The sequence below is a fragment of the Bombina bombina genome, chromosome 7 (assembly GCF_027579735.1).
Source record: "Bombina bombina isolate aBomBom1 chromosome 7, aBomBom1.pri, whole genome shotgun sequence".
Taxonomy (NCBI): Eukaryota; Metazoa; Chordata; class Amphibia; order Anura; family Bombinatoridae; genus Bombina; species Bombina bombina.
The window spans coordinates 169,410,471-169,425,027 of NC_069505.1; the positions used below are offsets into that span (position 1 = coordinate 169,410,471).

The window sequence follows — 14,557 nt, forward strand, 5'->3', positions numbered from 1 at the left end:
CTATCCAACCCGAGCCTGAGGCTTTCATTCAAGCGATAACTTTTTACTTTCAACAATATAAGCATAAGAGCTCTATTAATTTAACTTGGGCGCTGTTGGTGCTCCACTTGTAATCTAGGGCTATATTTTTAATGGTACAGAGAAAAATTGGCTTATTATGTCCCTTTAAATACCAAGTTATTCCTATAGAATGTCTATATATGATTCGTTTATTAGTTTGTTTGCTTAGGGGTTTTTTTTGTTTTTACATGATTGCCTTTTGTATGGAAAAATATCCAGTAAATGTTTTTGTAGACCCTAAACTGGCTAAGCTCAGACAGAAATTGCAGCTGCTTGCTCTAATTTTAGAGGCAGCCCCTTAGATCTGAAATCTTTCCTATCTATGTCTCTCATGCCGAGAAGCAAAGTTATGACTAATTCAAGAACCACTCTAAATTCTTCCTATGGTGCCATAAATGCATTGGCTACAATGCATAACCAACAAAATATGCTAACACTAGAATTCCTATAGTGAACCTGAGCTCACCCCTCTAATATCTATAATACATGAATTCATACTGTGAACTGGATTACAACACAAGCTAGAGGGCTGAATTGTTTCGTTAGGAGTTGAATGTTCCTATTATTATGTAGCCATGTTAAATAATAGTCTGCTTTTTCTTTACCTGACCTAGTTGCACAAATGTTAGTCGTTTCCCATAAATTCCAAAATGAGCAATAAGTGATACATAATCTAACCTCCAAGATGACATTGTTTAAAGATTTCTCCACAGCTTAAATGCTTTTCTCTAACATACATAAGGTTTAGCTCATTTATTGTGGACATCAAAATAATACGCGCCATTTTCATCTCCATCTCATTTATTATTAGTATTTTGCAGTCATACAATGATTCTCACTGCTGATATTGTAAAATACATCTCATTGGCACTGTATGTTTCCAGATACATATATAGCTTTTTGAAAATGAAAAAACAAATAGTCTCATTCTGAATTCTCAGTGGGAAGTTCTTATTTCCCTCAATATTTGAATGCAGTAAAGAATTTAAATAAAAACCTACAAGAAATCTGTTAACTTTGAGCTCAAGTTTCATTATGGTCATGGTCCATATCAAAAAAATATAATGTACATATCTTTATAGAAACACAAACACTATATTATAGAGTTATAATTATCCCCACCCTCTAGCTCTACTCCAATTTCTATCGCTGTTAGCGGCACCACTATCCCTACATCACCCCAAATCCGCATTCTTAGAGTTACTCTTGACTCCAATCTGTTTTCTTCATCCCCCACATCTTATTGCTCTCTGCATCCTGCCGCAACCACCTATGCGATCTCTCAAAATTTTGTCTGTTTCTGACCGCTTACACCACTAAGAAAGTAATCCACTACCATTCACAGCAGAATTACTGCTGACCTACAAAGACCCTTACCAACGCTGCTAATCTACCAACCCTTACCAAGACCCTTACCAACGCTGCTAATTTACTGTTTTTGTTTTCCTTTTTTTCATCTTTTATATCTAATGTATATTAGGTTGAGATTTTCAATTTATTTATTATTTTAATCTTGATCATGTGCTATCTAGAGAGACAACTGACCCCTTTAATTTAAAAGAGGAATCTAATGGGTGTATTAATTTATTTGTGGTTGAGATAGAGGGGCCGATTAATCTTTGTCTGTCAGACATGATCCGTTGGTGAACTGCTTGTGCAATGCTGCTCAATGCAGATTCACGGCTAATTGGCCGCTAGCAGGGGTGTCAATCAACCCAATCGTATACGATCGAGCGGATTGATGTCTGCACCCTCAGAGGCAGCGGACGAGTTAAGGAGCAGCGGTCTTTAGACCGCTACTTCTTAACTCCTGTTTCCGGATACGGGGGTTGGTAAATCGGCCCCATAGGCTTAGTTTCAGAGCCTTCCCACATGTATTGCTTTAAACTGTTCAAAAGATTAGAAAACTACCATTATTACACTGACTACATTAAACCAAGGGGCATCTGCTTTCTCTAAGTTAAGTTAAGGTGTCTTTTACTGCCTACCCATTGGATCACACTCTAGACATGCATCACAGAAATATATATTTTTTGTTTCTTTAGCCGACATGTTTTCTCATGAAGATGGAGCCCCTGAACCTGATTGGGTAGCTACTGAACGCGAGCAATTTGCAGATTTTCGTGACCTGAACAAAGATGGAAAGATGGATAAAGATGAAATTAGACACTGGATTCTTCCTGAGGATTATGACCATGCGCAGGCTGAAGCCAGACATCTGATCTATGAATCAGACAGAAATAAGGTAAAAATATATCATATTTACATACACACTAAATAAATGTATTCTTTTGGATATGACTTATATAATTTGTGTAATATGTATGCACATTACAAATAAAACTTTAGGATATGGTTATTAGATCTTTATTCCAGTTTTAAAGGGACATTCCAGTCAAAATATAAATATACATAAATTAATTACATCTTTAACCCCTTAATGACCAGACCATTTTTCAATTTTCTTACCCTTAAAAACAAGGGCTATTTTTACATTTCTGCAGTGTTTGTGTTTAGCTGTAATTTTCCTCTTGCTCATTTACTGTACTCACACATATTACATACCGTTTTTCTCGCCATTAAATGGACTTTCTAAAGATACCATTATTTTGATCATATCTTATAATTTACTGTAAAAGAAAATATATAAAATATGAGGAAAAAATGGGGAAAAAACACACTTTTTCTAACTATGACACACAAAATCTGTTACACATCTACGACCACCAAAAAACACCCATGCTAAATAGTTTCTAAATTTTGTCCTGAGTTTAGAAATACCCAACATTTACATGTTCTTTGCTTTTTTACAAGTTATAGGGCAATAAATACGAGTAGCACTTTGCTATTTCCAAACCACTTTTTTTTTTTTTAAATTGGCGCTAGTTACATTGGAACACTGATATCTGTCAGGAATCCTTGAATATCCCTTGACATGTATATATATTTTTTTTTAGAAGACAACCCAAAGTATTGATCTAGACCCATTCTGGTATATTTCATGCCACCATTTCACTGCCAAATTCGATCAAATAAAAAAAAAATGTTCACTTTCTCTTACTTGGTGTATTCAGTCCACGGATTCATCCTTACTTGTGGGATATTCTCAATCCCTACAGGAAGTGGCAAAGAGAGCACACAGCAAAGCTGTCCATATAGCTCCCCTCAGGCTCCGCCCCCCAGTCATTCTCTTTGCCGCTCTAACAAGTAGCATCTCCACGGGAGGGTAAAGAGTTTGTGGTGTTAGATTTGTAGTTTTTATTTCTTCAATCAAGAGTTTGTTATTTTAAAATAGTGCCGGTTTGTACTATTTACTCTGAGGCAGAAAGTGATGAAGATTTCTGCTGAGAGGAAAAAGATTTTAGCATGTTGTAACTAAAATCCATTGCTGTTCCCACACAGGACTGTTGAGTACCGGAGAACTTCAGTTGGGGGGAACAGTTTGCAGGCTTAACTGCTTAAGGTATGCTCAGTCATTTATTTCTAACAAGACCTGGTAATGCTAGAAGACTGACAGAAATCCCCATGAGGGAAGGTAAGCCATTTTCTGAAACGTAGTATAGAAGGATGGCTTCAGTTAAGGGCTTAAATACTGGTAGACACTGTGATGGGCTAAATCGATTATTTTATTGATGGAATATTAGATTTATTTAAGTGTTTGAAACGTTGTAAACACTTTTTGGGGTTTTTATTTCGCCTGGCATATTATCAGACGCCTAGTCTGACTCAGGAAGGCCCCATAACTCTGGACTGAAGAGGGAGGGGGCCTCATTTTCGCGCCTCAGTTGCGCAGTTGATTTTCAAGACAGCTCATGCAGCTTCATGTGTAGAGTCCTGAGAGTGCAGGAGGACATCAAGGAGGCTTATATTTCTGCTACAAATAACCCTAAGGGAAGGTAGGGCCGCAGCAAAGACTGTGGCACCGTGCTGTAGTGTGTTAAACCGGTTGTTTACTGCAATTTGCTCCGGTTTGGTCAATAAGGGGTTAATTGATTTGAAAATTTGTGTGCAATCATTTCAAAGCATTAGAATCATGTGGTGAAAATTTCATAAAGATCGGATGTTTTTTGGTGATTTGGAAAAAAGTGTGTGCTTTTTATTATTTAAAGACACAGTAACGTTTTTTCAAAAAGTGATTTTTTCTGTATTGTAGTGCTGTATAACTCTGTCAAACATGTCTGAGACTTCAGATAGACCTTGTTCTTTATGTTTAAAAGCCATGGCGGTACCCCCATTGCATTTATGTGTTAAGTGTGCTAAAACATCTAAGCATTTTAAAGACCATCCAGTGACAATTAAAAATGTAGCCCAAGATGATTCTTTAGCAGAGGGTAATGAGGATAGTCCTTCTTCCTCTCCCCATGTGTCGACACCAGTTACGCCCGCGCAAGCGATGCCTAGTACCTCTAGCGCATTGGCCCCTATTACTTTTACAACAATTAGCAGCAGTAATGGATAATTCTCTTGCAGCATTTTTATCTAAACTGCCATTTTTGCCAAGAAAGCGTGATAGCTCAGTTTTAAATACAGAGGATGAGCAATCAGACGCTGTGGATAATTTATCTGTAGTACCCTCACAAAACTCAGAAATAGCAGTGAGGGAAGGTCTGTCTGAGGGAGAAATTTCAGATACAGGAAAAGTTTCTCAGCGGGCAGATTCAGATTCCTTAGCGTTTAAATTTAAGCTGGAACACCTCCGCGTACTGCTTAAGGAGGTTTTAGCTACGCTAGATGATTGTGACCCCATGGTGGTCCCAGAAAAATTGTGTAAGATGGACAGGTTTTTAGAGGTCCCTGTTTACACTGAGGCATTTCCTATCCCAAAGAGGGTGGCGGATATTGTGACTAGGGAATGGGAGAGACCAGGTGTACCCTTTGTTCCCCCCCCTATCTTTAAGAAAATGTTCCCCATAAACGACCCCAGGTGGGACGAGTGGCAGACGGTCCATAAGGTTGAGGGGGCTGTTTCAACACTTGCTAAGCGTACAACTATACCAATAGAGGACAGTTGTGCTTTCAAAGATCCTATGGATAAAAAATTGGAAGGATTGCTGAAGAAAATTTTTGTTCAGCAAGGTTTTCTACTTCAACCAATTGCCTGCATAATTCCTGTAACTACTGCAGCGGCTTTTTGGTTCGAGGCCCTGGAGGAGTCGCTCCAGAGGGAGACTTCATACGATGAGGTCATGGATAGAATTCATGCTTTAAAGCTGGCTAATTCTTTTATCACTGATGCCGCTTTCCAGTTAGCTAAACTAGCGGCGAAAAACTCAGGTTTTGCCATCATGGCGCGAAGAGCGCTTTGGCTCAAATCATGGTCAGCGGATGTGTCGTCCAAAACAAAACTGCTAAATATTCCCTTCAAGGGGAAGACCCTTTTCGGCCCAGAGCTGAAAGAAATTATTTCAGATATCACTGGGGGCAAGGGTTATGCCCTTCCACAAGATAGGCCGTTTAAGGCCAAAAACAAGGCTAATTTTCGCTCCTTTCGCAACTTCAGGAGCGGACCTGCTGCTACCTCTGCTGTTGCAAAGCAAGATAACCCTTGCAGGGCTGGAATAAGGGTAAACAGGCCAAGAAGCCTGCTCCTGCTACCAAGACAGCATGAAGGGGTAGCCCCCGATCCGGGACCGGATCTAGTAGGGGGCAGACTTTGTCTCTTTGCTCAGGCTTGGGCAAGAGACGTTCCGGATCCCTGGGCATTAGAAATAGTTGCTCAGGGGTACCTTCTAGAATTTAAGGATTCTCCCCCAAGGGGAAGGTTCCACAGTTCTCGTTTGTCTTGAGACCAAACAAAGAAACAGGCGTTCTTACGCTGTGTAGAAGATCTCCTAAAGATGGGAGTAATACACCCAGTTCCAATTGCAGAACAAGGACTGGTCTTTTACTCAAACCTGTTTGTAGTTCCCAAAAAGGAGGGAACTTTCAGGCCAATCCTGGATCTAAAGATTCTAAACAAATTCCTCAGAGTTCCGTCTTTCAAGATGGAAACCATTCGGACAATCTTGCCGATGATCCAGGAAGGTCAATATATGCATACCTTGGATCTAAAGGATGCGTACCTACATATTCCTATCCACAAAGATCACCATCAGTTCCTAAGGTTCGCCTTTCTGGACAAGCATTACCAGTTCGTGGCCCTTCCTTTTGGGATGGCCACTGCTCCCAGAATTTTCACAAAGGTGCTAGGGTCCCTTCTGGCGGTGCTAAGACCGCGGGGCATTGCAGTAGCACCTTACCTAGATGACATATTAATACAGGCGTCGTCTTTCCACAGAGCCGAGGCTCATACGGACATTGTTCTGGCCTTTTTAAGGTCTCACGGGTGGAAGGTGAACGTAGAAAAAAGTTATCTGTCCCCGCTTACAAGGGTTCCTTTCCTGGGAACACTAATAGACTCGGTAGAAATGAAAATCTTTCTGACAGAGGTCAGGAAGTCCAAACTGTTGAACACCTGCCGAGCTCTTCATTCCATTCCTCGGCCTTCTGTGGCTCAGTGCATGGAGGTAATTGGTTTAATGGTGGCGGCAATGGACGTAGTCCCTTTTGCCCAAATTCATCTCAGACCACTGCAACTGTGCATGCTCAAGCAGTGGAATGGGGATTACGCAGATTTATCTCCTCAAATTCAAATGGACCAGAAAACCAGAGACTCTCTTCTCTGGTGGTTGTCTCAAGATCACCTGTCTCAGGGGATGAGTTTCCACAGACCGGAGTGGATCATTGTCACGACCGATGCCAGTCTGTTAGGCTGGGGTGCGGTCTGGAACTCCCTGAAGGCTCAGGGTCTATGGTCTCGGGAAGAATCTCTTCTCCCGATAAACATTTTGGAGCTGAGAGCGATATTCAACACGCTCCAGGCATGGCCTCAACTAGCGGAGGCCAAATTCATCAGATTTCAGTCGGACAACATCACGACTGTAGCGTACATCAATCATCAGGGAGGAACAAGGAGTTCCCTGGCGATGAAGGAAGTAACCAAGATCATCATATGGGCGGAGGATCACTCCTGCCATCTATCTGCAATTCATATCCCAGGAGTAGACAACTGGGAGGCGGATTACCTGAGTCGTCAGACTTTCCATCCGGGGGAGTGGGAACTCCACCCGGAGGTCTTTGCGCAGCTAACCCAGCTATAGGGCATTCCAGAATTGGATCTGATGGCGTCCTGTCAGAACACCAAACTTCCCCTTTACGGATCCAGATCCAGGGATCCCAAGGCTACATTGATAGATGCTTTAATAGCGCCTTGGTCTTTCAGTCTAGCTTATCTTTCCACCGTTTCCTCTTCTCCCTCGGCTAATAGCCAGAATCAAATAGGAGAAGGCTTCAGTAATTCTGATAGCGCCTGCGTGGCCACGCAGGACTTGGTATGCAGACCTAGTGGACAGGATCTTCTAATTCAAGGTCCTTTCAAGCATCCAAATCTAGTTTCTCTGCAACTGACTGCTTGGAGATTGAACGCTTAATCCTAGCTAAGCGTGGTTTTTCTGAATCAGTTATAGACACTCTGATACAGGCCAGAAAGCCTGTCACTAGGAAAATTTACCATAAGATATGGCGGAAATATCTTGGTTGGTGTGAATCCAAGGTTTACTCGTGGAGTAAGGTTAGGATTCCAAGGATACTGGCTTTTCTCCAAGAAGGATTGGAGAAAGGTCTGTCAGCTAGTTCCTTAAAAGGACAGATATCTGCTCTGTCTATTCTGTTACATAAGCGCCTGGCAGCTATACCAGACGTTCAGGTGTTTACACAGGCCCTAGTTAGAATCAAGCCTGTTTACAAGCCTGTGGCTCCTCCTTGGAGTCTAAATTTAGTTCTTTCAGTTCTTCAAGGGGTTCCGTTTAAACCTTTACATTCCATAGATATTAAGTTATTATCTTGGAAAGTTTTGTTTTTAGTAGCCATCTCTTCTGCTCGAAGAGTTTCTGAATTGTCTGCTTTGCAGTGTGATTCACCCTATCTGGTGTTCCATGCAGATAAGGTTGTTTTGCGTACCAAACCTGGTTTTCTTCCAAAAGTGGTTTCTAATAAGAATATTAACCAGGAAATTATTGTTCCTTCTCTGTGTCCTAATCCAGTTTCTAGGAAGGAACGACTTTTACACAATCTTGACGTGGTTCGTGCTTTAAAGTTCTATTTAAAAGCGACAAAAGATTTCAGACAAACATCATCCTTGTTTGTCGTCTACTCTGGTAAGAGGAGAGGTCAGAAAGCGAATGCTACCTCTCTTTCCTTTTGGCTAAAAAGCATCATCAGATTGTCTTATGAGACTGCTGGACAGCAGCCTCCAGAACGAATTACAGCTCATTCCACCAGAGCTGTGGCTTCCACATGGGCTTTTAAGAATGAGGCTTCTGTTGAACAGATTTGTAAGGCAGCAACTTGGTCTTCACTGCATACATTCGCCAAATTTTACAAATTCGATACTTTTGCTTCTTCGGAGACTATTTTTGGGAGAAAGGTTTTGCAAGCAGTGGTGCCTGCCGTTAAGGTTACCTGACTTGTTCCCTCCCTTCATCCGTGTCCTATTGCTTTGGTATTGGTATCCCAGAAGTAAGGATGAATCCGTGGACTGAATACACCAAGTAAGAGAAAACAGAATTTATGCTTGATACCTGATAAATTTCTTTCTCTTACGGTGTATTCAGTCCACGGCCCGCCTTGGCATTTAAGTCAGGTTCAAATTTAATTTAAAATAACTACAGTCACCACTGCACCCTATGGTTCTCCTTTTTCTCCTAACCGTCGGTCGAATGACTGGAGGGGCGGAGCCTGAGGGGAGCTATATGGACAGCTTTGCTGTGTGCTCTCTTTGCCACTTCCTGTAGGGATTGAGAATATCCCACAAGTAAGGATGAATCCGTGGACTGAATACACCGTAAGAGAGAAATGTATCAGGTAAGCATAAATTCTGTTTTTTCACAAATTTTGTCACAAACTTTAGGTTTCTCATTGAAATTATTTACAAACAGCGTGTGTAATTATGGCACAAATGGTTGTAAATGCTTCTCTGGGATCCCCTTTTTTAAGAAATAGCAGACATATATGGCTTTGGCGTCGCTTTTGGGCAATTAGAAGGCCGCTAAATGCCACTGCGCACCACTCTTGTAATATGCCCAGCAGTGAAGGGGTTAATTAGGTAGCTTGTAGAGAGCTTGCAGGGTTAATTTTAGCTTTAGTGTAGCGATCAGCCTCCCACCTGACATATCCCACCCCCTGATCCCTCCCAAACAGCTCTCTTCCCTTCCCCACCCCACAATTGTCCCCGCCATCTTAAGTACTGGCAGAAAGTCTGCCAGTACTTAAATAAAAGGTGTTTATTTTATTTATTTTTAAAAAAAAAAAAAATATATATATATATATATATATATATATATATTTATTTATTCAGCTGTGATGGACCCCTGCCTTAGCCCCCAACCTCCCTGATCCCCCAAACAGCTCTCTAACCCTCCCCCTGCTACCTATGTGCCGCCATCTTGGGTACTGGCAGCTGTCTGCCAGTACCCAGTTTTCCCCCAAAAACAAAGTGTTTTTGTTTTTTTTCTACAATAACTTTTTCTGTAGTGTAGCTGCCCCCCTCAATACCCCCACCCCCTCCCAGATCCTTTTAGAATCAATATTTATATTGGGTTCCCCCCCCCCCTCCCTTTCACTTCATGGATCATTGGTGGTAGTGGTTGCTGCGCGCGCGTGCGCCCCCGCAAGCACCCTCCCGGAATCCATTGTGCACATTACACTTACAGGAACCGGATGCCGGGTAGCGATGGGCCGCCCACCCGCCTCCCTGCTAAGCTCCCACCCACCAACAAACGGCACCATTGCTACCGGTGCAGAGAGGGCCACAGAGTGGCTCTCTTTGCATTGGATGCTTGTAAAAGGGTATTGCAGGATGCCTCAATATCGAGGCATCGCTGCAATACCCTGAGAGCTGCTGGAAGTGATCGCAATCGCTTCCAGTACTCAATTAGAAAAAATGATGTGCCAGGTACATCCATTGTCACTAACTGGCAGTTTTTGCAGGACGTACCTGGTACGTCAGTTGTCATTAAGGGGTTAAATAGAACCATATTTTCAAGATATATGTGTTGGCAAAAATGCTTCTAATAAAAGTTATCACTGTTTCATCATTGCTAGATATTCAAAGTGCACCCGTATTTTAAATACTGCAGCTGCTCAGAGCATCAGTGGAGCTTGTATCATGTCCGCAATTAACAAATTGAGTCATTACAAGAAGGTACATATGCCTTAGCCTCTCTGAGCAAGTGCTGTGTTTAAAATGCTGGTGCACGGTGCTTACTTAAATACACATTTAAAACAGCTTTAGCTTTTATTAGAAGCATTTTTGCTAATTCATGTATATTAAAAAGAACAAAACTGAAATACATCCATGCTGATTCCATTTTTTGCTGGAATGTCCCTTTAACTATCGGGGGGGGGGGGATGTGTCACACAAGAAGTTTGTAATGTGAACTTTATACAGCAAGTACCAACTTAGTATGTCCGTCTTTTAACACTTTATAACTAATTTAAGGTGACTAGTCCTTGAGTTCAAACCTTCATCTCATCCTGAAGTAACTCGGCTTGTTTTAAGTATAAATATTTCTGTTGTTATTACTCTTAAAGGGACAGTAAAGTCAAAATTAAACTTATTATTCACATAGAACATGCTATTTTAAACAACTTTCCAATTTACTTCTATTATCAATATTGCTTAGTTCTCTTGGTATCCTTTGTTAAAGAGTAATCCTAGGAAAGCTCAGGAGCATGCACATATCTTAAGCCATCTGGCAGCAGCGTTTGCAATAATGTTTATAGCAATGTTATACATAGTTACAAACACTACTTCCATAGACTGCTTTAGACACGTGCACACTCCTAAGATCCTATCAGCCTACTTAGGTATAGTCTTCAACAAAGCAATTTTGATAATAGAAGTAAATTGGAAAGTTGTTTAAAATAGCATGCTCTATCTGAATAATGAGTTTAATTTTGACTTTACTGTCCCTTTCTTATTAAATTTATTTTCAAATGGTATTTGTAGTGCAGTTCTATATTCTGTAATGCAGTATTGCTTGTAATCATGCTATTGCCATATGCTATGTCAAGGGTTGGCAACCTTTTATGAATCCTGTGCCAAAGTAATACTAAAATGTGACCATGTGTGCCAGCTTCTGTCACCCTATAGCCATATCAGTCACCTGGTCCCTAAATTCCTCTGTCAGCCCCTAATCTTAATTTCCCCAAGGCCTCCCCAGTTGCAATCTGCTGCTTTGGCTTCCCTAGCATGTAGTGTGTTATTTCTCTTGTACTTTGCACAGTGCCAGTGGGGGGAGAAAAGAGGAGAGTAAAACTGGACGTAGCTGCCCCCCTACGTGGCAAAAACGTGATAAGGTTGGAACCAAAGGCTGTGTTAGTCCTCATTGCACCACTTCAAATGCTGTGTCACACTCAATGCCATATGTTGCTGACCTTTATGCTGTCTTATGCATATTCAGACTTTTTTTTTTTTTTTAGTTTATTTCTCTTTTTATTATCTATATATGTTAAAAATCTAATTGGGGGAATAAATGTATAAAAATAAATAGTGTTATATTTTGATAAAGCTTAAAGCATATTTTAAATTTTGCCAAAACAGAATCTGTTTTGGAGTGAGAGATCACAATTCTGAGATGATGGTCACAGCATTTTAACTGTAAGATAAATTACAAACAAACATACCTTTGATGTATCCCATTGATATTGTTTTTGTTTTGTAATACAATATCAAGGATCTTTTGTTTCTTGTACCAGTGGGAGTAGAATTAGGAAGATAGAGTCTTTATATTGTTAGCATTAGTAAGTCCTACTTGCCCTCTGGAATCGGCTCTTTATTACATAAAACATATTTGAATTATTAGCTGAATGTAATAATCTAAACAGCCACAGAAATCCTCACGTGAGGAATGCTCAAAGTTTGTAGTTTTCCACTTCTGCGGAAGTACAACCCAATAGAATACAGGCCTTCTGACAGCTCACAGGATTTTATTAAGGTGAAATTAGTAGCCAGCAGGGCACATTTTGCATTTAGGAGAAGTGCATACAAGCACATTTGCCAAGTCGAATCACATAAGAACATTTTACATTCATCAAAACTGAAACACATTTACTATATTAATCTGCTGGAACGATGCAGACATGGTGATAATACATGTGCACATATTGGGCTGGAGCACTGGTTTTCAAACCTGTCCTTCGGCCTCCACAACGGTCCAGGTTTTCTAGATTACCTTGGATGGCCATCTAATAAAAATTATATAAAAAAAAAAATGCATAAAAAAAGTAGATATTTACTTGTATTTATATTTATATGTGTATTTACACACACACACACACATATATATATATATATATATATATATATATATATATATATATATATATATATATATATATATATATATATATATATTCACACATATAAACACATATTAACACATGTACACATATTAACACCTAAATACATACGTACACATATTAAAGGGACATGAAACCCACATTTTTTATTTTGTTATTTAGAAAGAGCATGTCATTTTAAACAACTTTCTAATTTGCTTCATTCTCTTGATATCACTTGCTGAAAAGCATATCTAGATATGCTCAGTAGCTGCTGATTGGTTGCTGCACATGTGCATTGCTATTTCTTCAACAGAGGATATCTAAAGAATTGAGCAAATTAGATAATAGAAGTAAATTGGAAAGTTGTTTAAAATTACATGCCCTATCTGAATCATGAAAGTTTAATTTCTCTTGTAAGGTGTATCCAGTCCACGGGTTCATCCATTACTTGTGGGATATTCTCCTTCCCAACAGGAAGTTGCAAGAGGACACCTACAGCAGAGCTGTCTATATAGCGCCTCCCCTAACCCCCAGTCATTCTCTTGCAACTCTTGACAAGATAGGAAGCATCAAGAGATATGTGGTGACTTAGTGTAGTTTTACCTTCAATCAAGAGTTTATTTTTAAACGGTACCGGCGTTGTACTGTTTTACTCTCAGGCAGAAATTAGAAGAAGAATTCTGCCTGGAGGTTTGATGATCTTAGCGGTTTGTAACTAAGGTCCATTGCTGTTCTCACACATAACTGAAGAGTATGGGAAAACTTCAGTTTGGGGAACGGTCTGCAGATTACCTGCTTTGAGGTATGTTCAGTATTTTTATTTCTAGAGAGATGAATAAGTTCTAGAAAATGCTGACAGAGCCTTGTGTATTTGAGGTAAGCTAGATGCAGTGATTTAACAATGACTGGGATCATGCTTACCAAACAGGGTAATACTCATGTTAATTCTCACATTACTTAGTGACAAAACGTTTTACATGTTTCATAAATAGGACGTTTTTTTCTCTGAGGGAGATAAGTCTTTATTTGGGGCCTAGTTTTCCACATGGCTAGTCAGATACTCCTAGGAGTATTTTTTTAAGGCCCCTCTGACATCCAGTACATGGTGGGAGGGGCCTATTTTCACGCTCTAGATGCGCAGTTTTCCTTCAGACTGAGACATCCAGCTTCCCTAGAGGAGTCCTCTGGCATCTGAGGACCATTACAAGGGGTTTATTTCTGCACAAAATCGTATTTGAGGGCAGGTAGGAACCTCAGCAGAGCTGTGGCAAGGTGCTCAACTGTCTTTTAACGTTTTTTTAAATCCAGTTTGGGGCCTAAGGGGTTAATCATCCATTTGCAAGGAGGGTCAATATGACATAGAGGAAACTCCTTGTTCAATATGTTTGGAAGCCATTGTGGAACCCCCTCTTAGAATGTGTACCAAATGTACTGAAATTTCTATAAACTATAAAGACCATATTATGGCGCTTAAAGATTTATCTCCAGAGGAATCTCTGACTGAAAAGAGGGAGATTATGCCATCTAGCTCTCCCCATGTGTCAGAACCTATAACTCCCGCTCAAGTGACGCCAAGTACATCTAGCGCGTCTAATTCTTTTACCTTACAGGACATGGCGGCAGTTATGAATGCTACCCTCTCAGAGGTATTGTCCAAACTGACAGGGTTACAAGGAAAGCGAGACAGCTCTGGGGCTAGAACTAATACAGAGCTTTCTGACGGTTTAATACCTGTGTCCGATATACCCTCACAATACTCAGAAGCCGAGGCAGGTGAGCTTCTATCTGTGGGTGACATTTCAGATTCAGGGAAGGCGTTGCTTCAGTCTGATTCTGAAATGACAGCGTTTAAATTTAAGTTTGAACACCTCCGCTTATTGCTTAGGGAGGTTTTAGCGACTCTGGACGACTGTGAACCCATTGCAGTTCCAGAGAAATTATGTAAGATGGGCAAATACTTTGCAGTGCCTGTTTACACTGATGTTTTTCCAGTCCCTAAGAGGTTTTCGGAAATTATTATTAAGGAATGGGATAGACCAGGTGTGCCGTTCTCTCCCCCTCCTGCTTTTAAAAAGATGTTTCCCATAGATGCCGCCATACGGGACTCGTGGCAGAC

At 40.5% G+C, this 14,557-nt stretch overlaps 1 protein-coding gene across 2 annotated transcripts in view; it reads left to right on the forward strand.

Annotated features, from left to right (window-relative positions):
- Positions 1 to 14,557, forward strand: part of RCN1 (reticulocalbin 1) — an 83,232-nt gene that overhangs the window by 60,610 nt on the left and 8,065 nt on the right. For both annotated transcript variants that reach the window (XM_053720402.1, XM_053720401.1), the window contains exon 6: positions 2,106 to 2,305. In XM_053720402.1, coding sequence (XP_053576377.1) covers positions 2,106 to 2,305 — 200 coding nt within the window. The remainder of the gene's footprint in view (positions 1 to 2,105; positions 2,306 to 14,557) is intronic.